This window comes from Nasonia vitripennis, chromosome 4, assembly GCF_009193385.2.
Source record: "Nasonia vitripennis strain AsymCx chromosome 4, Nvit_psr_1.1, whole genome shotgun sequence".
Lineage (NCBI taxonomy): Eukaryota > Metazoa > Arthropoda > Insecta > Hymenoptera > Pteromalidae > Nasonia > Nasonia vitripennis.
In genome coordinates this window covers 14,846,292-14,871,559 of record NC_045760.1, presented here as the reverse complement: position 1 = coordinate 14,871,559, position 25,268 = coordinate 14,846,292, and the positions used below count along the sequence as shown (strand labels likewise).

Below are 25,268 nucleotides of genomic sequence, written 5' to 3'. Positions count from 1 at the left end.
GATAACGAAGTAAAAAAAAGGCTCGACCGGACCCGCCGAGTTCAGTCTATGCGAATTCCATATCCATAGTACAGCCACCCCCACCTCCGACAGCCACACAGACACACACACGCACATAGAGTTGTTCCTAAGCAACACCGCGGCGCCGACGGGGTGCGTATTATACGCGAGAATGAGAGAGAGAGAGAGAGAGAGAGAGAGAGAGAGAGAGAGAGAGCGAGCGAGCGAGGTACGTGTGCCGGCGCGACGGTGCCCGCGTGCAGTCGCTGCGATATGCCGTCCGCGCGAGGACGCGACTACGTCGCTGCTGGATATCGTCGGCTCACTCGGCAGACTATCGCGGGGAAGGACAGGCTACTGCACCCTTGATGCGTGAGTATTACTCGTTCGCGCGATCGGCTTTATTTATGGCTCTACGCTTGGGCCTCTGTTTTCCCTTCTATTCTTTACTTCTGGTTTCGAATTTTAATGGCTTCTCTCTTTTTTTCTTTTTTAATTTGAGAGGGATTCGCGATTACCGAGAGTCGATTTTCACGTCTGGCTCACGCTTTCTTTTTATCCTTGATGCAAGCTTTTATTATTTGAATTTCACTGGTGTAAATTCGCGGGGGTGTGTGCTTTCCGTGCCTCGAATATGACGCGTGCTGAATTCAGTAAGTTTGTATCTGTATTAAGCGAGGAAGTCGAGGCGATGGCGTGACGCGGAAATCGACACTCCTTAATGTCCTAGTCTGCAATTTTTATGAGTGACTCCCGATTAGATCACTATACTGACAATTCTCCAATTACCATACATGGATACCATATATGTCCGCTGGCTTTGCGCGTATGCGCTCGCGACAGGTGAAACGGAAATCGTTAAGTAATTTTTAAAACGATGCCTCTACTTTCTTACAATGTTATGTGTTCTTGTATTTATTTTAATTCAATAAGCAAAAAGCTCACAGCTCCCGTGCACGTTAAAATCAAAGAAAGAGTATAATAACTAGACCGCTATACGCGTAATTTTCCTGGAATTTTTCCATCGCCAACGTACGACTCGGCACATCTTTCCCTTAAACCAATTACGCGAACCGCCAAGCCGTGCATTCATGCGCATCATTATACTACACCATTCAGCTGCACCCACACTTGGCGTAAAATCGAAGAAAGCACCTGAGCGCATTTCGCGCGCTGTGTGTATACGTATGCGTGATTCAGCCCAGCTTCGGGGATCGAAGCGTCGACGGCGAGGCTTATCGGCTCGATTAACCCAGTGCCGCCTCGATGAAAAGAAAAAAGAAAGAAAGGAAATGCGCTGCTGCAGCCTTACGGGGAAGAAAAGGTAGTATATGTAGAGGCGCGTGGCACCGTTTTCTCGCCTCGCGATAGAATATGTGTATGGGTGTTTGTGATTCGGGCTTTTTAGGCCGATAAAAAATCGATGAAGCGATATGAGTGCTCGGGCTATTTTTCTTGCCGGGAGCTCCGTGTGCGCATTATTTAACGGGGGATTTATGCTTCAGAGTTTTGTTCGTTTTTATATAATTGAATTAATTTCATTAAATGAAAACGTTTCGCTTTTCTTTTCATTTTTTTCTCCACATCTTACATGTTTACACACTCGACTACTACATACTTGAGCGATCGAACTGAATGCAGGTACATACGTCGAGTAACATTTCTAGTTAATGAGAAAATGAAATATAGCATAAATGCACATAAATCATATAGAGAAATATCTGTATAAATTCTTTAGAATTAGTGTATTCTAAACACGATTCGACAGCAACACGAGCAGCGCGCGCGTCACTGTATAGTCGCACATAATTGAAGTAAACATCTCTCGCACACGTATACACTATATTATAAACTGCAATATCGGATGCACACGCTCGAGTTTATAATGCCGTCGCATCGATAAAGTAACGATTTTCAGTCATCGCCGTGACACGTGAGTGTGTGCAGTGTGCACTGCTTCGCGCTATTGTTGAGTTCGTTGCCTCTCGGCTATTGCCTGCACCTCTATGCAGTGTTGTGTGCATAAACTCGATCTCGCGTATAGCTATATGTGCAGTATACGGATGCCCTTTTAATCGTGAGGCTCGATTGCGTTAGTTATGTTAGGCGAGTCTGACTAATCCGTCTAGTAGTTTTGATTGATGCAGGGAATGTCTTGTTTTGTGTGTGTGCGTGCGTCTTTGTTATTATATTTGCAAAATTTTCAAGCGAATAAATTTCTTATACTTTATAAGATATACTATTAGCTATATTTCATAAACATAATGCTTTCACGATCAGCTTAAACTCTGTGAAATCACACTACAAATCGAATGTTACACCAGCGCGTAAGGGCATTCAAAAAGCAACTTTCAAAGCCGGTACATTCAACCGTGCGCGCGGCGGAGCAGTGGAAGTTTATGTTTATTGCGCCTCATACTCCCTCGGTTTATCGGTGAACAGTAAAAGTTTGCAATTTTGCATTTAAGTTGCCCCAACGCAACGTTTCGATGAATATATCGATACAGAGGAACTGATTGTTCCTAGAATCTTGGCACGACTATTAAAGGTATATGCGTTGTAGGATGTAATACGAGAAAAAAGTATATAAAACTATGTAAGTACACTTATATACTAACTTATATACTAACTCGTTAAACTCAACACTGTACATATTGCGTTATTGACTTAGACTTGAACTTGTAATTGAATGTCATGCACTGCATACACCCAGGCAAGCTGATCGATTGTTGGTTATTCGAATGATTCCTAAACCTCTATTGATCGACACGTAACGTATATTTTGCGAAATGACTTTTCTCATCGAGACACCGTGCTCCGCTTAACCCAGTTATTATTGCCGTTAAAATTGTCCATACATCCAAATTAAGCAGATCTCGCACTTCCAACTCATTGCGATAAAAAAACGAAGGTATAAAATCCATCGGCCGATTTTCCTCATTCCAATAGCAACGTCAGCATTGTCTGTCAGAGATAGAGAGAGAGAGAGAGAGAGAGAGAGAGAGAGAGAGAGAGAGAGAGAGAGAGAGAGAGAGAGAGAGAGAGGATAATATCTCCCAGCACGTAGGCTTCGAGGAGGGGAGTTAGCGTGACAACTGATGGGCAGCGAGCTGCGCTGTTTAAGAACGCCGCGCCGCGTATAATGCAAGCAAAGCTCCGATGTGTACGTGTGCCGTATGCGCGAGAGCTACACGTAAATCCTCCTTCGGCTATCTGGAAAACTAGACTAGGAGAGCAGCAGCAGCGGGCTCCGAAACGAGGCGCGAAATCGTTAAATTATGCTCTCTTTCCATGCCCAGTAGCAGTACCTCCTCCGAGAGGGATCGATCTTTCGTATTTTTGTACGTGTGAAATGCGGTCGTCGATAGGCTTCCTCTATTGCACATCGTCTACGAAAATTATCGGAAAATTTTCCCGAGACTTGCGAGAGACCGGTTTGCCTTTTCAATGATGCTTGTATGCGTGTACAGGCTGTATCGATTCTTTGAAATTATTTTGTATTTCAGTGGGGCAATTGATTGAATTGGGGCTACGTTGTGAGCTCCGGCATGAATTTTTTAATGCTCCATAATGGAGCTGTTTTTCGTTCTTCCGGAAAGTTGAAGTAAGACAGCGGACTCTCAATTCCGTTGTGAATAGTATTACAGAAGTGGTTGGAAGAATTAAACTTTTCTTTGTAAAGTGCGATTCTCTCAATTTTTTAAAATCTAAATTTGATAGCTAGAAACTCTACAGCTCAACGCACCTATCCCCCACGTTCTCAAGTAGTCAAAGCCCGAACCCGGTCGGCCGACACTTGGACTAGACTCCAAGTGCTGCTGGCATCGCATACAAAAGTCGCTCGCGCGCGCAGCAAAAGGCCAGTCGTGGTAGTCTCGACCTTGTCTCTCCGGCTGATCTGCATGTGTCCCGTTCGCAAGGACGTCGCTGTCTCTCGTATATACTAGCTGGTGAACGGTACTGTGTTTTGTCGCGCGCGTTGCCATGACGCCGAGTGACCTGGTCAATTTGCGCGGTGACCACGTGGTCAAGCGACCGCACGAATATATGATCCCCTACTCTTTTCCTCGTATGTGTTATATGAACGTAGCCGATGTTGATTAAGGAATTTTTAATAGGTGTATGGTTTAGCGCGCGTGCGATCCTCGCGTTATTTTTAGGCAGAATATGGATGATTCTTATGCTCGATGGTGTCGAAAGTGTGTCACAACGAGAGGGATTTTCTTCGATATTCCTTTTCCTTTGTTATCGAGGACGTGTATTAGAGGATGTGTTTGCTAAGCGTCGCTTAATTTGGGTGATGATGATTGGTTCTCGTGCTCCTAACTATCTAGATATGACATATTCGATCCGATTATCATGCAAATTGGAGGTTGCACCACGATAAATGTATACGAAACTCGACAAACTCGTGGGTAAATCGACTGAACCAAAAAATCTGTATTATTGAAACTACAATAATGCAAAATGGTGTATCACATCAGCCAGATTTTCAAGGTGAATATGGAAAATGATCGCTCTGCATAATCGTCTAATTAAATTCCAAGCTACATCGATCGAACTTTACGTACACCTATATAGCCTTCGGCGATGATAAGCCGCGATCTAAAAGTTCGATCTACATCGCGATCTCCATATACCCCCTGCAACTGAGCCTAATGAAAATTCAAGGTCGACTCCTTCCTCTTACTCTCCCAACATCTAAGCCCAACGTGCTTCATCCAAGCACAGCCCCACGCGCATACACATAACAGTTCCACTGGTCGTGCGTGCGCGTCAACATTACACTACTTCGTCTCCGAAATCTCGCGGCTTCCAAGATAAGCCTCGTCTTATCAGTCCTGCCGATCGTGTCCTACATCTTTGTGGCCCGCTCGCGCGAGCACGAATGCCATGTTCGTGGTTCTCCTTTTCTCTACAGGTGTGTGTATATGTGTGTGTACGTGTATAATAAGACAGACGAAAAAATAAAACAGGTCAGCAGCAGCGGCGGCGGCGGCGGCAGCCCACCACCAGCAGCTGCCGGTGCTAATCGCCGGCGAGGCGCTCGAGGAGTAGTTGCGCGACCGGTGGATGGTGAGGAGCTTCGCTATCTTGGAGGATGGTGAGCCAAGGTACTGAGGGCCAAGACAGGCCGAAGAGGACAAGGCGAATATTCCTGCAGCACATATCTTTGGTACGTTGTTACGATTAACGTACAGAACTTGTTTTATTTTTCAAGTAGTAAAAGTTGATCATGTCGAGACGTGTATTTATAAGATCTGTGCGCGCATCAGTAACAATATAGCGTTCAACTTAACGACTCCAGCGATTCGCGTGGCTCGAACGCGTTAGCGCCTAAAGGTTTTCTTTTCGGGTAGCAATACATCACAGCCCAATTAAAGAAGATAAATACCCTTATAACAGAATCCTCGTTATCTCCCTATCGTTCCGAGCTTCATCTAAAATCTTTCTTGATCCGTGTATCGCAGAAATGTCAGTCGGAGTCGAGGTGGTAGGGGCGCCGAGCCTGCAACATCGCGGAGCTCGGGTATGGACACGAGAGCACCACCGATCGCCTCGAGAACGCAAGAAAGGTGCCAACAACACCAGCAGCAGCAGCAGCAGCAACAGCAACAGCAGAAGAAGGAAGAGGTGACGCTGCCGCCGCTAACGTCCTATCCGGTTCAGCAACGACACAAGACCAAGTTCGCGCCGACACCGTCCAACTGGAGAAACTCAGCTGGCCAAAATCCGGGACTTCTCAGACAGCAAGAGGTTCAGAGACGACGGCCCTATAAGTGAGGACGCTTTGGTCTTGGTATAATTTTGCTGCTTATACTTTTTCTTTGCGGTCGTGCGCTTTCTTCATAACGTGAAGCTGAAATTGAAAAAATAACCAGTGTTAAACAATGCATACGTTTTGATAAAGTTATGAATGGACAGAAGATTTTTAATACGAAGGACAATTTTAGAACTAATCGCTTCATCCAATTCAGCAAGTCAGCTCCAAGCGTTGCATAAAATTAAGCCTTGATCATAGATTATTGTGATTTATTGCATGAAAGGGCTTCGAACCTCGCATGCATGCGGTGTCCCGAGAAATCTGCCTTCATTAATTTACCTGCGACATAAGAGCATGCGCTATAACTTTATTAAAGAAAAAAAATTATTTATATAATTCGTTGGACAAATTGAGAAGAAGAAAAAATTATGCGCAGGGTGCTGGGAATCGGAGCGACGCCGTTGATGCACGCCTGCCAGCAGGCGGACCGAAGTCGCGTGCTGAAGCTGCTGCGCGAGCAGGAGGAGACGATCGGTTACCGGGACCGGGCGCTCCGTAGCGCCCTCCACTACTGCATGGACGCGGCAACGGGCGGCGCGGTGGCCCAGGCGGCTCCCGAGCTGGTCGATGCCCCTGACGCCGAGGGCCACACGGCTCTGCATCTGGCCGTCATCGCCGGGGATCATCAGCTCGTCGCTGTACTCCTGGCCAACGGCGCCGACGTTAACGCCAAGGATCTCGAGGGACACAGCGTGCTGCACTGGGCTACCGGTGAGATGTTTTTTATGCGAGGTTATTGCTTCGTTCGTGTACGTAGATAGTAGATTGGTTATTACGTGCTTTTCTCATATTTGCTTAAATCTTTTTTTTTGGTTTTTGTATTAAGATTGTAGGCGCTTGAATTATTGTACGATGAAATGCAGGTATTGATGCGGGTAGAGAAAAGCCTGCTAAGTAGTAACGGTCGGCTATGGCGAGACCTGCATTTCTTACTTTATTGCGGATCGATTCCTATGTATATAAAGTCTTAAAGACTCTTTGTGTATTGCTTAGTATAGGGTTTTGAACCAGCCTTTTGATTGTCTAAAACGACTTTCAAAATTAGTGGAAATATCATCTATACCCCAAGCGAGACTTTTATACATTTTCCATCTGCATAATAGAATAGTTGCATGTTTGGGGGATATGACGGACGATCCAATGGGCGGCAAACTTCCACTCTTATCAACGGCGATGATCTTTGAATAAAACATCGTTTTATCCATCCAAATAAACGAGGACCACGATAGAATTTTTAAATCGGCGTGAGTAGGATGATCCAATTTCTAGATAAGTCGGTACACGCGTATACCGGTATATTATTCTTTATTTTTGAGAAAATTATATTTAGCTCAGAACGATGATTTAGTTTTTCATTCCCCGAAGGTACATACATTATAGTTCGTCGAGCGGGAGTGGGTATTATCTATGCAAAATAAGCGTGTTTACGGCGCACTTTCGCATTCTAGTCCACGCGTAAAGTCTGTATAGTAATAGCTGAACGACTAAAGTAGACCAGATTTTCGAAGAATTTTAACTCAAATATAATTATATCCGAGACGTCTTCGAAGGTGTCAGAGAGAATTACGAAAATCACCTTCTTCGAGGAAACAATTATAGAACGAAAAACTCCGAGTCACTACGGCTGCGCACACTAACCCCGTTAGAAATCTCTCGCAACTCATCGTTCACCTCTTCCCCTCCTCCTTGTGCGACAAAAAATCGCGAAACTTCACCGTCGCCCTTATCAGCTTCCCCCAGAGTGAAAAGCCGGTGGTAGGCGCACAAGACCGAACAAACAGAGGAATATAATACACACACACATACGCGGAGTCGTTTATGAAGAAGAAGAAGGAGTACGGCTAGAGTGTAATAAGTCGCTTGCCTGCTGTGCTTTCGCCCGGCTGCTCGCTCCTTGATAGCCGAGTGTGGGTATGTATATAAGACGATTGCCGGTGGAGCCGAGCAGACTACTTTTGTACGAGGGAGAGAGGTTAGTGGGTCAAACGTGGCCGGAGTGACGTAATTCCGGCTGGTCAACCGGTCACTGATGGCTCACGCAATCCCGGAGAATCGGGGAGGGAGGGTGAGAATAAGGAGTGATGATGGCATTCGAGGGTTCGAGGTTTAATTGAAATAGTTTGAATATTCTATACTTAGCTCCTATACGAAATTTCTTTTACGTACAACATAATAGATATGTCGCAGAAAATGAAATAAACGAAAATCTTATCCAATTAAATTTGAAGCATCAAGAAAATCTATGCGCGTTACCATCTCGTAAAAAGTCTAAAAGTATAGCCTAAGACAGTATCGCGGCGATAATTGAAATAACGAAGTAGACCGCAAACAGCAATCGTTCGCAAGATCGCTAGCATTACGACGAACCTATAAACGTCCTTGGCTGTTTTGTTTTGATATTCAAAACGTTCCAGACCCGTGGCTCATAATACTTTTCCAAATCTCTTATTTCAAGACGTGACACTTATTATTTTTTCCTTTCATCATCCCCTTTCCGTGGACTTTATCTCGCTTTCGCTTTCCGTAAGGATAACTGGTGACCCACTTGCATGTCGTTATTACTTATACGTATAACTGATGCCGTGCGCCACTTGACACATACATACGGGGCGTGAGATTCGGTCTCGAATTATTATTAGGCGGCTGACTGACTTTTTACGATGTCCATTTCTTATTGGGTCAACTACGGAACTGGGAAACGAGCTTATGGTAATTTTGAGGCTGTATGCTCGCGGTTTTCGGTGAATGGTATTAGTACAGCGGTATGCTGTTGTGGCTGACTTGGGGGCATTAATAATAGCGCGATGATTCGTAATGGGCTTTTAAGTGTCGGCTACGATTGGAAGAATATAAATTTTCGAAACGAGGTGCTTGTTCGGCAAATGTTTGACAAATGGGGGGAGTTTTACTGCACGATTGTATGAGAAGAAAAGCTTTCTTAGAATTGAACACGCATAAATTGGGATCCTCTATAACTACTTTTTTCACTGCATATTTAACTGCAAAGCGTTAAAGTTAATAATGCAGGAATACATCCCGTACAAAATATGCACCTAACATACGAAATTCTAATCCACAGTTTGCGGCGAAGTCGAGTGCGTGCGCCTGGTATTGGCAGCCGGTGCACGACCCTCAACAGCGGATCTTCGAGGCGGCTCACCCCTACACTACGCGGCTCAATGTTGCGGCGCCGCAGCCACAGCCGCGGCCGAACTAGCCATTCCCAAGAAGGTCGGACTGAAGGTACTACAAACGCTACTGGAATTCGGCGCGGACGTAAACGCCAGGGACGAAGACGGACGGCAGCCGATACTCTGGGCGGCCAGCGCCGGAAGCGTCGAGGCGGTCCTCGCTCTCGTCAGGTATACACACAGCACGACGTCGGCTATATCTATAATTATACACATACCTAAGTACCCTGGTATTACGCGTGATCTTCACCTAGTGAACTAGTTAGCTGATCGCGATGGATTTATATGCGCGCGAGTCGATCGGCCGCCGATTTATGCATATCGGCGGCTGCCCCGAGATAAGGACGAAGATTTAGGAGGCCTGATTCGTGGCCTTGAATGCGGATGAGATTTACCGGACCGATCAGGTCCCGATGACGCGCTTGATGTAGGAGGTCGCTGCTGACATTCTTTCGGGGATTGATTTTGAGTTACAGATCGCGTGCGCGCAGGTGGACACTGCTGACGGCTCTCGAAGTAAATAGTACGATAACGTACCAAGAAGGCGTGGCATGGCTAATATAGCTTCTGTTCTGAAACATTGTAGCGTAAATTCAATGGATTCTCGCGAAAAACGTTGCACACTCTGCACCTTGAGAAATCTAGCACACATTAATGAAAATTAATTGATAATCATCGTCAGAGCTGGAGGCTCAGCTGTAGCGGGAGCCTCCGACACGGACGGACTGACAGCCCTGCACTGCGCGGCCTCACGAGGGCACGCGAGGTGTATCGAAGCCCTGGTCAACCTCTGCGACGCTCAACCCGATCACGTAGACGACAACGGCTGTTCGGCACTGCATTACGCAGCAACGCTCGGACACGCGGACGCCACTTCGCTGCTGCTCAAGCTTGGCGCCGATCCCAATCGGCAGGATCGAAAGGGAAGGACGTAAGTTTCCTAATACTCTAATTTATGCAGATCTGATAACACTGGCGACGGTAATGAGCATTTAATTTCGCGCGTATTATGTTTGAAGAAAAAAATCGTGCTCTTGATCTTGATACTTAAACACGCATTTTTGTATGTTATATAAGATTATCACGAATTTTACATAAAAACAGCTGACTGAAACAGCTTGACCTTGCCGATAGGATCGTGCAAATTAATTTAAAAAAAATCAAAGTGCATGAATAAAATTTCTCAAACAGTATATAATCATTCCAGGCCAGGTCTATGCGCAGCAGCAAAAGGCCAGCTGGAGACGCTTAAAATCCTGGCCCAGCACGGTGGCTCGTTACACGCTCGTACCGTCCGAGGAACTGGGGTAGCTCACGAAGCCGTTGCCTCAGGCCGACTCGAGCTTGTCAAGTGGCTGGCCAAACGCCGACCTAGTCTACTGGACGTCGCGACGCAAGATGGCAAGACTCCATTGCACGTCGCGGCGCTACACGGACACCTCGACGCCTGCAAGCTGCTGCTGGACAGCGGCGCGCGAATAAACGCCCTGCTAAGGACAAATAAAGGGGCGCTCATGACGGCTCTCGACGCCGCGCTGTACAGGGGGCACAGGGATTGCGCCAAGTTGATTCAGCTGCACGGGGGGACCACCGCTCAGCACATCAGGTCGCAAAAAAATGGGCCGAGCAAAGGTAGACACTTTGTTTTTTGATAAAACGCTTCAAGAAACATCGCGCATCATACTAACGACTCTCTTTAACCGTGCAGTGTTTTCGACGAAACTGCGGATGAAGCACACGGAAACGAGCTCAGACTCAGAGCTGAACGACATAAGTCCTCGGCGCCGTCAACAGCACCGCCACCATCGCGACCCCGACCTCTATTACGAGGAGCGCTGGATCGAGCGTCGGACTCGTCGTCGAGCCAATCGACGTCGGCTTTCGCGACAGGACAGCCGCAGTTTTAGCGAGGAGGAGCTGCGACACTCCAAGTCCTCTTCGAGAGGCCCGAAGGGAACCGACAGACACAGACGAGCTTTGAGCGAAAACGCGAGATACGACGAGACGAATAACAAGGCGAGCGACGTTGAGGCTGAGGAGGAAGAGGAGGACGATGGAAGAGGTATGACGCTGCTCCCTATGTGTACGTATTCAGATGTCGCGTTTGAATTTTGATCGGTCGATAATTCGCGATTTAAAAAAAGTTTCTGTACAAAATTGGTAAAAAAAAAAAAAAAAATAGCTGAACTCGGTAAAGCTTGCAATTATAAGTATACCAGTCGATCGATAAAGTATATAAACGCAATGACATTTCTGTACATTAGTCGGAAAATATCGATAAAACAGAGTGCAAGCTAGAGCTAAACGATCTCGTCTCAAGGCAGCAGAAGAAGACGAAGGAGCGAGAAGCAGTCGTCAAAGCGGAGAAAAGAGGCTGCTGCATCTGCGGGCGAGAATCGTCGCGAGTCCGAGGAGAGCGAAGAGCAGCGGTCAAGGTCAGCCGACGAGGAGACTTCGAGTGTCAGTGACGACAGCCTCGAGGTTGTCGTAGTGCGTCGCTCCCTCGAGAAGAAGTCCAAGAAGATTGTGTCCGGCCGCAGCTCGAAGTCGGTAAGCAAGAAGCTAACGAAGAAGGAGCAGCTCAAGGAGGAGAAGAGCAGCACGAAGAAGGCGATGGAGAAGAAGCAGGCGAGCTTCGACGGGGACAGCACGAGCCAGGACACGGTCGAACAGGTCACCGTTCAGGCGGATGTGCACAAGAACGAAGCGCCGAGCGAGAAGCCCGCCGAGCTCAAGGAAGATGAGCAGCAGATCAAGAGCAAGATGGACGATATACTGGAAAAGGCCGACGAGCTGCAGAACGCGCTGCTGAGCAAAGCGGCGGACCTGCGCAAGGACATGGAGGAGATGCGACAGCAGATGTCGCAAAAGTCTGAAGAGAAGAAAGAGGACGAAGTTACCAAAGAGGAAGACATGGAGAAGAAGTCCTCGGAGGATGACAAGCCTGCTGCCGATAGCTCCAAATCCGAAATGGACGGTAAGTCGATGGAGTCCACGTCGAACGAAGCCTCGAGCGCGAAGGATACTCCCAGGGACGAGGCCGATCAGCAGCAAAGTACCGCCGAGGTTGCGAAAGAAGAGAAGTGTTCAGAGGAGCTTGCGGGGAGTAAGGTGGAGGAAGACAAGGTGCAGGAGAAGGCTGACGAAGCCGCCAACGAAGCAGTGAAAGACACTGCAAACAAGGAGCTCACGTCGCAGGAGGCATCCGCAGAAAAGCGAGAGTCCATAGCTAAGGACGCCGAACAGGCAGTGAGCAGAAGCAAAGAGCAGGAGCAAAGAGACGACGATGCTAAGAGTGCAGCAGCGTCGCCTAGAAAGGACAACGTTGCAGAGACGAGAGAGGCAGAGGAACAAACGCAAATTCCAGGTTTGACAGGGGTCTCAGCCTCGTTATAACGTATACTTACTCGCATAATTTTCTCATCACGATAATCTGTTCTAGGTACAGAGAGCTTCCGCTATGCGGACGAAAATTCCTCGGGTTCGCCGCCGTCGGGCCAGCCGCAGGCGGCTCGTCGCGGTTCGCGACCTTCGACTGGCAAGAGAAGCAAAAGCAAGACTGCCCTGCTCGAAAGCTCGGAGGAACGTTCGCCGGATCGCAGCGCTATTGTCGCCGTCATCGAGAGTCCCGAGTGGGACGAGGAGGACGACGAAGAGCTTGATAAGGAGATCAGGCAGGTAGTAGGCGACACCGAAGAGCACGAAGATGAAGACGACGAGGAGGACGGAAGCGACGGCATCGGTGGCGCCGACGACGAGACGGGCATCGTCAGAGTCCTGCCGAGCACCAGCGAGGAGGAGATGGCTGCCAGGGCCTCCGCCGTCGACTCGCTTCCACAGGTGAGGTCGATTCATCTGCAACAAAAACGAGTTTTAAACTTCACTAATCGATCGTCGATCCAATAGCTGCAGACAAAGTCGCACGTGCGAATGGGCCAACTGCCGAGTCCTCGGCACCACCTGCGCCAGCGGCGCGACAGTGGTGGTCGCGACAGCGGAATCGAGCCGAGTCCCCGAGTCTCGCGGATACCTCGGCGAACGATCAAGTGCTGCCCGAACAGCGAGCGCCAGCAGGCTCTGCACATGGACACGATAACGCGCGACGTGCAGATCAGTCTCAGGCGCTACCACCTCGAGCGCAAGATTTTCTTCCAGCTGATGGAGCTCAAGAGGCTGCAGATACGACACGGACGCGCCAACGAGAACGTCCTCGTCAAGCGACAGGTAAAAAAGGAATGTGTTTCGTAGATTTTTATAGACGAGTATAGAAGTCTGTAGAATTGTTTGGCTGACGGAGACTTGGTCTTGTTCCAGGTGGAGTCGTTTCACAAGGCCGGTATGAGTGGACCAGCGCTCGGTGTGGCGAGATACGATCAGCCGTATACCTTTAGGTCGGTATCATTCATTAAATCTGGCCTATGAAGTATACATTTATTACACGGGATAAATTGTTTGCGCAGACACTTCGAGACATTTCTGTACGAGCAGCTGCGAAGGCTGCAGAGGCGGCCGACGACACCAGACTGGTGCACCGAGGCAAAGCAGTGTACCCAAAAGACCCACCGCTGTCACCACGCAACAAGTGCCTACACCTCCGTACCGATATACACGTACCGTACGTTGAGCCTTTTCCACGCAATGCATATGTTGAATTAGCGACGTATAGTTGTTCATCGTCACTCAGTGTAGCTTTCTCGCTTCTATTACATCTACTTGGCATTACGTATGTAGCTGCTCGTAGAAACAGGATTGCAATGTTTGATTTTAGACTATAATTGCAGTAGGTGGAGGCGGCCAAGAACGACCGAGTCTTCTTCCGAGGATCGAGGGACGTGGCAAGGGACAGATGACGGTAACTAACAGCGAGCCCTGACTTGCCGATCAATGATATATGCACATATTATCGTGGGTCTTCCCCTGTCCGATCACACGCGCATCTCACTACTGGTCTGCTTTCGCTTTTCAGGTGGAAGTGACGCACGGCGAGGAGAAACAAGTGATCGCTCTTCCCTCGGAGAAGCTTGACCGCACGAAGCGTTACTACGTCACCTTCACCGTGCGCGGCGACACGACCGACAGTGACAAGCCTAAGACGTCGTCCAGCTCGGCGACGCAGCGCAACGCCAAGAGCGTCTGATCCTGAATCCATAAAGACGATATTAAGCGTTTGTTCTCCTAAATCGACACTTCCGGGTCGTTCGATAAACTGCCAACCAATAGCTCTTCGATTTTCCGAGGACTGAGAGTGTTCCGGGCGTAAGCTAATGCATTTCCGAGTATAATCTCACTATTTTGCCGATCGAATTGTCTTTCTCCCGCGCTATACTGCGCTGTGCGCCATGACGAGATGGTGCATTCACACATGCAGTTCAGTGTTCTATACATATAGAGATGAAGATTTAGCGAAAGTTCATTATCACAAGTAAACAAAAATACACAAAAGTATATTTTAGCCGCGCGCAGACCGAGAGGAAGTAAGCTTTCCCAAAGCTGCGACGCGGCGTTCGATGCTGTCCATGATATTATTAAAATATATTTGTCGTCGACCGAGGTCGATACACGATTCCGTCCTCCGTTGCTTTTTATATGTAATATTATATATAAATACGTATATGTATATGAAGAGAACAAGCAATAAAACTTGTATGCTATGATATTATTATTATATATGAGATACTATATATGCGCGAGAAATAAAAATCTATGATTATTATACAAATTTATTTTGCTCCATCTTCTATTACGTGAGTTATAAGACTATGTCGTTTCGATGTAATGCTCGGGTAAGTATGTAAAACAGATTATAGGACACCCAAGTTTATTGAGCTTTTGAATGTGAAATATTCATATTAACTTTTGTATCTTGCAAGTAGAAAAAGTTAACGTCGAGCTTCAGAACAAAGACACGTGCAATGTTCATAACAAATTCCAGAAGAGCCACCTTACCAACAGGGAAAAATGAGCCGGCAGTCGCGTCTCTAACAACAAACCTATATCGATCCCGCGACCAACTAAAGCTGCCGAGAGAGCAAGCCTCTCACCCCGTCCCTCCTCCCTCGTTAAACTCGCGAATGTACATACGTTGAACGAAAACGAACTATAGAGCCAGGCAAGCCACGCGAGCGAACTATACCATCCAAAGACAGATAAGTAGCGCCACGACTATAAGCAACGTGCAGCAGTCAGTCGATACCAAGTCGCTTCTTTATAACATGTCCGACTACCACGACGCGATGTCGAGCTGCGAAGATCCTCCTCCAACGACAACGACGACGACAAAGACGATAATCTTCCCATCGAGGACCTCACCGGGCATCCAAAAGTAGCTGTACTCTGTTTCTGGATGGACAAATGGCTCCAGGAGAGGAAGCTCTGGCTGTTTGGTAGCACACTACCCCTGCTGCCGCGGAGGTACCTGCGTTCTTGGATTTTTATCGTTATTATAATGATGATCATGTTACGCGCGAAGCAAGACATTTTGGTATGCACTTGCACTTATTGCGCGGGATGGTTATCGAGACGCTGCGGGAAAGTTCGCGAGTATCGCGTGACAGGCGGAGAAGATGTACCTGCGATGGAAGGATTTTGTATCTCGTGCGGTAGCTAGGTTATTGTATATGTGTAAACGTATAGGTCGTATTGTTTTGAATCGCGAGCTGCAGGGAATGGCGCGAACGAGGCTTTCCATATACTATACCGACCTTGCTTTATTTTTACCTGTTGTTTTAGCCGTTCACTTGGATTTATGTACAGTTCTGCGTCAGTCGTTCTGGGTTAGGGGATCGTTTCTATTGTTCCGAATTGCGATTATTTGTCGCAGTAGACCTTTTAAACTACTTGTTTTGAAGTATCAAGCGGTTGTTGTATGATTTGACAGTTTATCGAATTGATCTGTTTGAAAGACAAACTTATTCTCGATGATGCAAGATAACGCCGGATATGTTTATGTAACGTTTCCGCTCGATGTGTATGCTTCAATCAAATAGATTCTACTTAGGTTGATAGGTAGGACTGCATACTTCAAGTTCTATAGTTTGCATGTATAAGGCAACTGTTTAAAAATCCCAAAATGCAAAGGAATACTAGGTGAATAATTAATTTAATTAGTTTACCTTATAAATAAGGAATTGAAATTTGGTCCAATAGATAACTAACGTAAATGTAGGCTACCGATTCTGACCGAAACTATAAGGTTCATAAACACGAACGAAAAAAATACATTCACCTCGTAATTAAAACAACCTTTTATACGAGCGGTAATGACCCCAAACTATATAATCCCACACAATAAATCAAGATCTACCATCGTGCGTTTCACCGCCACAGCAAAACAACAATATCCCGCACGCGCATGCGTCGCACTGTTCACTTTCACATGGCGGTACGATTCGAATTCGTGACGTTTAGATTCTCGTGCGTTGTAAATTCGCGACCTTTGAAAGACGAAAACCGCGTGTGTATACATATGTATAGAGATAGACAGATGCCAGTCACGCGATGATTGTATACATGTATAGTCTCGCAGACGAGATGCGCTCTGGGAAAACGGAAATTGAGGCGATAATTTTCAGAGGTTCCGTGCAGTATGCTTCACGTGTTTTTTATCGCGGCTTGTATACGGTGTGAAAAATGCGCAGGTTTTGAATTATTCAAACAGCATTTGTTAAAGATAGTGTGTGCTCTGAATTGCTGATAGTTTATGGAGGCGAAGCCTTGTATCTTTTCAACGAATTTGTCCTGGATAATATCTAAAAATAAAAAAAATCACACCCTTGGATTTTCGTAATTCACGATTTCATAGATCAATTAATAACTACGCCTTACTATATGACTCATCACACGCCATTGTCTCCAGTATATTAACTACAAAACTACAAACTACGATCACCCTACTCATTCTTTATACACTCGGAATGTTGTGCCTATAGGCACCTACACTTGTGTAATCATTAACCGCGCGACTAACAACGTTCGATTACGAAAATGGGAATCTTTCCCTCGTATCCTCTCTTTCTGCCGCGCCCGTGAATAATTGACCGGCGATAGAAGCATAGACATGACTTTGACATCGGAAAATCGCGAGCCGATCGATCGACGCGCCCCTTTGTAGTTGTGTCTCTCCTACATGATATAAGCTAGTCAGGCTTGCAGTGCCAAATTTTATTTACCTTATTTATCTTCACAGATTTTTAGTTCCTTGATTTTTCCTTTAATATAAGATGGATCGATGCTGGCTGCGATCGATGTGCTGCAACAGTTAAACGCAGAGAAATTATACTAAATGGATAAATAGATACACGTATTTAAAGAGCTACAATGTAACGTGGAATAAAAATAAAGTTTGAGATGATATGTGCGCGATAAAATCTTGGCTACAGTGTCTACGTATATCCACTAATGGACTATTTTAAATAATATATTTTTATTTTATCAGATCTCTAGAAGACAAGGCTCGATGATACAGTAAGCGTCAGGCCTACTAAAACTGAATAAAAAATGAATTAATACAATTTACAACACGTACGCCAGCATCAAAGCTCAAAACCAACGCACGTCAACAATTATCCTACAGCTCACCTGTCGATACCGCATACCTCATGCAACATTCAGCGCACATCAAACCCAGCTCCGCGAGCCTATCTGCGATCCTCCGAACCTTTCGGCTCGTGTCCCTCTGCCTGTTTCCCCGTCAGTCAATGTTCGTCCAGTCAATCGTCAAAAAAAGGGGGAAAAACAGTACACCTTAGGCGTGAGAAAGCACACGGCTCAAAGAACGGGTCACACTGTCCTGCGTGTCTTTACACGGCGCCCGCGGACTGGAATATCGATTGTCAATAATCAACGGCGCGGGGCGAGCGATAAAATCGCGATGCGACTGTCCGTCTAGCGGCTCGTTGTCGGCGACGGCCTCAGTAGTAGCGCTCGGTATGAGCGCCGACGAGGTCGTACTTCGTCGACAGCCCTGGCAAGACGAGCAAGACGGAAGAGGCTCGATCGTCATGAACGCAATTCTACAACTACTGTACGTATCTGCGATTGTATGTGTATACGTCTATACTGTGTCCGAGCTTCCTGATTGTCGAATCGCTGCTAAGAGGGTGGATTATTACTTCCTCGTGCGTGACACGAGCCTCCAGGGTTTCTTGCCTTTTTCGCTCAGTTCTCGTCTGACCGGTGGTGTGTAAAGAGTTGTGTCAGCGAATGAATTGTTCATAGGTGCTCCTAGTTTTTCTCCTTCTTTTGTGTGCTTTCGACACTTCTTGACTGAGCATGGACTGTTGCTTCGTCGATGACATACTGTTCAGGAAATCTGGGTAATTTCTAATTAAAAGCACACGATTCGATTACATATAGTTAAGTCTCGCGCGGTTTCGCGGATGAAACGCCTGCAACGCGCTCGATTTCATTCATGAAATGTCATTGATATTAGAGAGCGTTATATATCAGAGCGATCGCAACAGGTGATGGAATTTCTGCAGCAATTTCAGGAATCTGAAGTTAGATAAGGAAAATCCCGACGCACGCGGTTGCTTGGTTACTTGCGCGCGTCAGAGTCTCTTTCTTTCGATGTTAAATCAGCCGGTGTGATGCACGCGTTTGGCTAAATTCCAAGCAATCATGTGATTTTCGTTGGTTCTGATCGAGTTTGCAAATATTCCCGTTTTCGCGACGATTCCGAATATGGTTAATGACTTGAGATATGCCAATTACAGTCAGTTTATTCCCGTTTGGTAAGTAAGCCGAGTAGCCGATTAAAATTGTGAATATCAAATCAAGTCGAATTTCTCTATACCGTAAGCACCGCATCGGCGTGGCTTTACAATCGTCACAGAATAATGTACGTGAAACTAAAAAAATCTGCTCGCGATTCGTCTAAATACAGGTTATAGATGCTGAGGCGAAATTAACCTTGAGGCAGTATACACTTAGTTGGTCGTAAGCGCGCTCCAACCGACTCTAATGCTTCTCTATACTTTTAAATATCAGCTGTAAAACAGTTTCGCCGGTTTATACGTCGTGCGTACGCAAAACGCGAGAACTTAAAAATGTTCCATAAAGACCATTACAAGTTATACTAAACACACTTATGTGAATGATCGAAGTCGCAATTACGTCAAATTAGCGTTTGTAAACTTTGAAACTATCATTCACCCAAGCAGTCCTTCATAAATAAACAGCGGGGGTACCCTACACTCCAGTATAGATGCACTTCGAGCACACGTCGCATAAATTTACTCGCAAATAGATAACGGGGCTGTGAAGTTCAGGTCGCGACCTACACATTTTATGCTCCTCGTATCATGTAATAGTCGGGTAGAGATTGCATCTGAACGTTAACCGCGCGGACGTGACTTATACAGCGTGTCCTCCTTTTATAAAATGCACTCGAAAGATCACGAAAACGGAAAATGTTACGTACCAACGTCTGTACAAAGTTTTCATACTCTAAAAGCTCCCCCCTCCTACATTGAAAATAAATAAATAAATAAATAAATATATATATATATATATATATAGAGAGAGAGAGAGAGAGAGAGAGAGAGAGAGGTTTTGTTAAGAAAAAAAGTCCAGTTCGGTCGGTTAAAAAATCTGGAAACGTCCCATCGATTTCGCGACTCCTCGGGCGAGAAACACAGAGAGCTGCGCGCTTATCGCTAACCGCAAGCATATATCGCGTCGGTGCAGGGTAAGATGCAACGCGCGTACATAAGAAAAGGAGGCGCCTGCGCAAGGGGGCGAACTGCAGCGATGGGGAGCTTGACCCTTGGTCAATGGCGAGCTGCAGGCCAGTTTGGCTGCTGGCCTCCTCGCGGCGCGAGCATGCTCTTCACCCAGCAGTTCACCCTGCCATGCCTCGCCAAGTATAGGAAGTACGCCTTAATTGCCTCTTCTCCATATCTTTTGTCTTGATTCCTTCTGTGAGAATGAGTTGTCGCTTGCTTTATCGTTCGGTGGGATCTGTAAGCTCGTTAGCGATGGATTCGGATGTGTATTTTTCGACCTGCTCCTCCTAATTACACTTTTCTTTCTTCTTTTTTTTCCAAACATCCCCCTAAGCTTCAACTCCACACATACAAAATAAGTAAAAGGAGTGTATCGAGGTACGAGTAAAGACGACGATAAATAAATTTTTGTAAACCCGCTGTGGGTGCAGGTCGCGGGCGCCTAGCAAGGCGATGGAGCGGTACGAGCGGTTGGGCCGGCTTGGCGAGGGTAGCTACGGTGTCGTCTTCCAATGCAGAGATCGGCAGACCGGCCGCCTCGTCGCCGTGAAGAAGTTTCAACAGACTGAGGACGATCCGCTCATCAGGAAGATCGCACTCAGGGAGATTAGGCTGCTCAAGGTTTGTGCCCTGTACATTTCTCTCTCTCTCTCTCTCTCTCTCTCTCTCTCTCTCTCTCTCTCTCTCTCTCTCTCTCTCTCTCTCTCTCTCTCCCTTGAATTATCGAATCGACTAGATTGCAAAAGTTTACAGTCGTTAGGCGCTAAACACCGAGTTATTAAACTACTTCTCGGAAAAGGGTTAACAAAACATACGTAACAACTCTTTCTACGTTAGGTTTTCCCCAGTTCAAGAGCTTTCGGGCAACTGTAACTGTAAACGAAATTGTTTTTAAGAAACACAACTTGCGCCGAAAAAAATCGCTCGGTCATAGGAAAAAGTTCACAACTGTAATTACAGTGGACTTGCAGCAATCAAAAGGTTCGTCGAGGTGCCAAGAGAATCGCGCTTCAGCCTAGCGTATATATACATATAACAACCCTCGCACACACTTCCAATTGTATATTCACCCTGACTCACACGTGTACAGTCTATAGAGTATTATATACGAGCGGGGCGGTCAGTCGTCGTTAGGGCTACCACCACTACTACTGGCTACTCAACATATAGATCGCCGCCGCGAGTAGGTGAACGACCTCCTCCGGACTGACTACCGCCGAGTCGGCTTACGTTGGTCACTTCCGTCTCTGAGCAGTGCCGCTTATCTGCCGCGACTTCTATAGTCTCTATACGATAGAATAGTGAGAATAGATAGAATAATATAGAAAAGTGATTTTAGCCTGGTGTAGATTGAGTTTCTTGTATTGGAGTGTGTCGAGGATTAGGGATCCTTCTTTTCTTTGGGAGATCGATCGGTCACCATAGCCGCCGCGGAGACAGTGTAACTCGCGGATTAAATTAATGGGCTGACTAATACCACGGGGTAATTACTTAACGGTTTTCTTCGCGACGATTTATTGCGCTAGTTCGAAACATTTTTCATTGCCGTTTACCCTATCGATTCATGCGTGTCATCGATCTTCAACACTTCTATAATATCCATATGTAAATTTCAACTATTAAAAAAAATTGTAATGCAACGCAATATTCGTTCCGCAAGTGAACTTGAATCGGTCTAAGAGCTGCTTAAACTTTTTTAATCCTGCTCCCCAGAACGTCATTCCGATGCAGCAATAAAACTTCGTCACACGAGTATACACTGCTACGACTTGAAACCACGTCAGCCCCTTCTCCGTTACACAAAAAGAAATTATACCCGCTCCTGAAATAAGCCTCTCGGTCATTTTCAACCAAAGCCGCCTCTTAAAATAACTCCCGACGAAGCCTTCGCCAACTGCATCAACCACGACGTTTCCGATAAATAATACGAGTCAAGAAGCCTTTAAAAAAACGCCGGTTCATGCAAATGCCGATTTTCCAGTCGCGACGAGGCCGCGTCGCAATCTTGAAACATGCATGCGCGCAAAAATCGAATACCGCTGATATTGCAACTGGACGTATATACGCTCATAATACAGTCTATACCGGTTAAAATCGCGTGCCGCCGGCCGCTGGTCAATACGGCGGCGGTCAATATCTTGGCGTGCATGCGCCTCTTATCGGACTCGGACATAATTCTCTCTCGCTGCAGGTGTTTCGCCCCTTGTGTGCAAGTAACCACAGGGTGCAGGTTATACGATGCTGCTTGCGCAATGGGCGGTGGTTTTAACTGGAATACGCTTTTTGAGTGTGCATTTTCAGAGGTTGCGTTTTACGTGCCATTTTTTCGAAATCTGAAAATTCGCTATGGAGAGGCCGCCAATATCAATAAATCACGTTCACTCGGCATAAATTGCATGCCACATTTCGTATTAATAACCCCAGACAAAATTCAACATTGTAATTACCGCAACGTGAAAGTTAACGTAAACAAAGGCACAAAAGTCTGTCGGCCACTCGATAGACCTCGCAATCATCAATTATTCGCGCGCCGCGCTGATCGCTAAATCTTTCAAGCTAAAAATCGCGTGCTGTCAGATCGTAGGCGCAGTATTAGAACTTAATATACGAATCGAAATCAAATCTCGTCGTCACATCCGGCCAGCTGCGCGATAGTACGTCAGCTCGCGTGCCCTTCGACGATGACTTTCCTTCCAGTCAAGGATCTTCGTCGTCATTCCTTCACCGCACAATGCATCGCAAAGTCCTGCATAGATATCCAGGAAGAGCATACATACGTGTGTGTTATAGGTTCGCGTGAACGAAATTATGCAAACGCGAGCAAAAAAACATGGGAGGAACACGCGGTCGAGACGCGATAATGTGTGCTGTAGCTATATCGATCGCGCGCCCCCACGAGAAAAATCTTGAACCTGACCTCTCCTCTCTCTTTCTCTCGCGAAAAAGAAGCGTCGAGAAGAAATTCGTATATTTTTGCATACGCGATAGCACCACAGGGGGTTATCGCTATAATGCGGAATTCGGGTTTCTTGTTCTTGCTCGCGAAACTTATTTGAATTTGTAATTCGAGAGAGAGAGAGAGAGAGAGAGAGAGAGAGAGAGAGAGAGAGAGAGAGAGAGAGAGAGAGAGAGAGAGAGAGAGAGAGAGAGAGGAAGAGCTTTTTTAGAGAAACATAGAAAGCATTGCCGCGCATGAACAGGAAGTGAATTAGCGTATATTGGCAAACTGCGTCGGAAATGATTTTATTAATCACCTGCGGACTGCAGAGCTATTCGCCGGCCTTGAAAGCAATGTAATTTGAATTGCATTTATCCTTTGTACATACATATACGTGTATACGTAATGTATTCGAATTTTAGTAATTGAATTTTTTCGTGTTACCGGCCGGTTGATTAATTTGGAGATATGATAATTTGCAATTTGATGTCGGTGGACGCGATCCTAAAGATATCAGAAGCCGCTGTGCTGTAACACGATTGATTCATCGATAGTAATTATTTTTATAAATAGCGAATCTAAGAATATCTTTTCATTCGTTTTTTATTCATACCGCTCAACTGGCGTACCGGAAAGAATTAGACTAAAAGAACACTGCGCATCACATCGATCCCATCCATATAGATAAAAATATCAACGGCGACATCAAGACTGTGTCCTCTTGCGATTCTAGAATCTGAAGCATCCAAATCTGGTGAACCTACTCGAGGTATTCAGGCGTAAGCGTAAGCTGCACCTCGTTTTTGAGTACTGCGAGCACACGTTGCTGCACGAAATGGAGAAGTACCCACACGGCTGTCCAGAATTAATGACGAAACAGCTCACCTGGCAGATCCTGCAAGGCGTCGCCTACTGTCACAGGCTGGGCTGTGTGCATCGCGATGTCAAGCCCGAAAACATTCTGTTGACTGCTGACGGCGTTGTCAAGCTCTGCGACTTTGGATTCGCAAGGATGCTCAGTCCTGGGGAGAATTATACAGAGTACGTGGCGACAAGGTGGTATAGGGCGCCGGAGTTGCTGGTGAGTTGTAATATGTAAATTTAATAATTCAAAGGATACTTTAAATAAATGAATTATTCAAAGATAATAATTTTGAATACCTGTATAGGTGGGTGACACGCAGTACGGCACACCAGTCGACGTCTGGGCGATCGGTTGCGTTTACGCCGAGCTGATAAGAGGTGAAGCGCTTTGGCCAGGCAAGTCCGACGTAGACCAGTTGTATCTGATCAGACGAACGCTGGGTGATCTGCTACCGCGACACATGGCCATCTTCCAGCAGAACGAGTTCTTCGCGGGCATCAGCTTGCCGACGCCACAGACCCTCACACCGCTGGAGACTGTTCTGCCCGAGACAAGTAGCTCCACGCTGCAGGTGAGAAATCAAACCATTAGTTGGGTATTACGTAAAAAAGTACGCAATATTGAGAAACTTTATATTATGCAAGACTATACAGAAGATTGAATTAAGTCAATGCGAGTCTGGCTATACCCGTCTGGGCCTACTTATAACAAAATAATCCTGTTCACAGATGGATTTCTTAAAGAAATGCCTAGACAAGGAGCCCGACCAACGATGGACATGCGACCAGCTACTGCAGCATGTCTACTTTGAGAACTTCCACTTCAAAATGCCGGAAGTGGAGACGGAAGAATTCGAAAAACTCAGGAATCTCCGCGAACGATCCAGGGTTTGTGTATGAATGTCTCGCATATTAATGCCGTATCATAAGTTGGCTCCGTGTCTAAAGCGTTAAATCGATTATTGCAGCACACGACAACAAACTTTAGTCAGATGGTTCTCCCTCAACTTCCTAAGGCTGGCGGCTACTCCCACGGTCACAATCAAAACGACAGCCGTCCCCGGAGCTCGTCGCTGCATCATCAGCAGAGCTTCGATCATCTGCCCGTCATACGGGGCTGAGTAACGAAATCGGTTATCTTCTATGTCGATAACGTTATTACATATGAATATAGACTCTACTGTGATTATACGTAACAATTCGACGAACGATTGATTTTTAAAATGTTGAACTGTACGTTCGTTTCTCACTTGTATTCTTTGGTGGTCTCCGTTTTTTCTTTCGCGCGCGCGCTGCATTGCTGTAGAACGACGAGATACAATGAGGCACTTTTTTATAGGTGCACCAGCCGCTTTTTTAATGCTTGGAAATACATGTAATGTGTACTGTTATTTTTGTTCGTTTCAACGGCTCTCTATAATATACTCATATCGATCTCATGACCTTGTACATTGTCCCATTTATTATGATCGTTATTAATAAACCTTTTTAAAAAATAATGTATTTGTTTCTTATTTCATAACTGTGTATCATAATACGAAGATTTGGATACAGTAAATAACATAGGTATTGTCAATCAAGTATTTTTTCTTTGTCATCTAAGAATTTCCATAAAAGATAGACCTGCCTTTTAACGCGCTTTCTATACATAATTTTAACTCTCTAATTTCTCTCATGCCGACTTAAGTATTAAGTATATAGTCTTGAACAGCTGAAACTATGCATGT

The 25,268-nt window shown here is 46.0% G+C and overlaps 2 protein-coding genes and 2 long non-coding RNA genes across 21 annotated transcripts; 2 read left to right on the top strand and 2 right to left on the bottom strand.

The window, feature by feature from the left end:
* The first annotated feature begins 251 nt into the window (after positions 1-251).
* Positions 252-14,674, top strand: LOC100115881 (ankycorbin). Of its 4 annotated transcripts, none has more exons than XM_031929599.1 (15): positions 252-372; positions 4,977-5,176; positions 5,472-5,780; positions 6,201-6,535; positions 8,904-9,186; positions 9,698-9,946; positions 10,223-10,647; positions 10,724-11,077; positions 11,336-12,382; positions 12,458-12,855; positions 12,922-13,239; positions 13,330-13,406; positions 13,476-13,630; positions 13,797-13,867; positions 13,982-14,674. In XM_031929599.1, exons 3-15 carry the CDS (start codon positions 5,533-5,535, stop codon positions 14,150-14,152), a joined length of 4,131 nt encoding a protein of 1,376 aa, XP_031785459.1. In that variant the 5' UTR covers positions 252-372; positions 4,977-5,176; positions 5,472-5,532; the 3' UTR covers positions 14,153-14,674. The 4 variants fall into 4 exon arrangements, with proteins under 4 accessions (XP_031785459.1, XP_031785458.1, XP_031785460.1 ...); XM_031929598.1 differs by having other exon boundaries at positions 12,922-13,248; XM_031929600.2 differs by having other exon boundaries at positions 12,922-13,248; positions 13,784-13,867.
* LOC107981678 lies at positions 5,171-17,797 on the bottom strand. Of its 2 annotated transcripts, none has more exons than XR_004344938.1 (3): positions 17,184-17,797; positions 12,423-12,870; positions 5,171-5,860 (listed from the first exon to the last, which is right to left on the bottom strand). It is a non-coding gene; the product is annotated as an uncharacterized LOC107981678 (long non-coding RNA). The 2 variants fall into 2 exon arrangements; XR_001729506.1 differs by lacking the exons at positions 12,423-12,870; positions 17,184-17,797 and adding exons at positions 5,940-6,103; positions 6,304-6,393 and having other exon boundaries at positions 5,770-5,860.
* Positions 14,787-25,040, top strand: LOC100115920 (cyclin-dependent kinase-like 4). Of its 14 annotated transcripts, none has more exons than XM_016987957.3 (6): positions 14,787-15,426; positions 20,171-20,360; positions 23,411-23,758; positions 23,847-24,113; positions 24,271-24,435; positions 24,510-25,040. In XM_016987957.3, exons 1-6 carry the CDS (start codon positions 15,359-15,361, stop codon positions 24,660-24,662), a joined length of 1,191 nt encoding a protein of 396 aa, XP_016843446.1. In that variant the 5' UTR covers positions 14,787-15,358; the 3' UTR covers positions 24,663-25,040. The 14 variants fall into 14 exon arrangements, with proteins under 14 accessions (XP_016843446.1, XP_008208409.1, XP_016843447.1 ...); XM_008210187.4 differs by having other exon boundaries at positions 20,162-20,360; XM_016987958.3 differs by having other exon boundaries at positions 24,271-24,429; positions 24,510-24,980.
* Positions 22,967-24,124, bottom strand: LOC116738586. The gene is made up of 2 exons (XR_004344937.1): positions 23,839-24,124; positions 22,967-23,755 (listed from the first exon to the last, which is right to left on the bottom strand). It is a non-coding gene; the product is annotated as an uncharacterized LOC116738586 (long non-coding RNA).
* Positions 25,041-25,268: the final 228 nt, after the last annotated feature.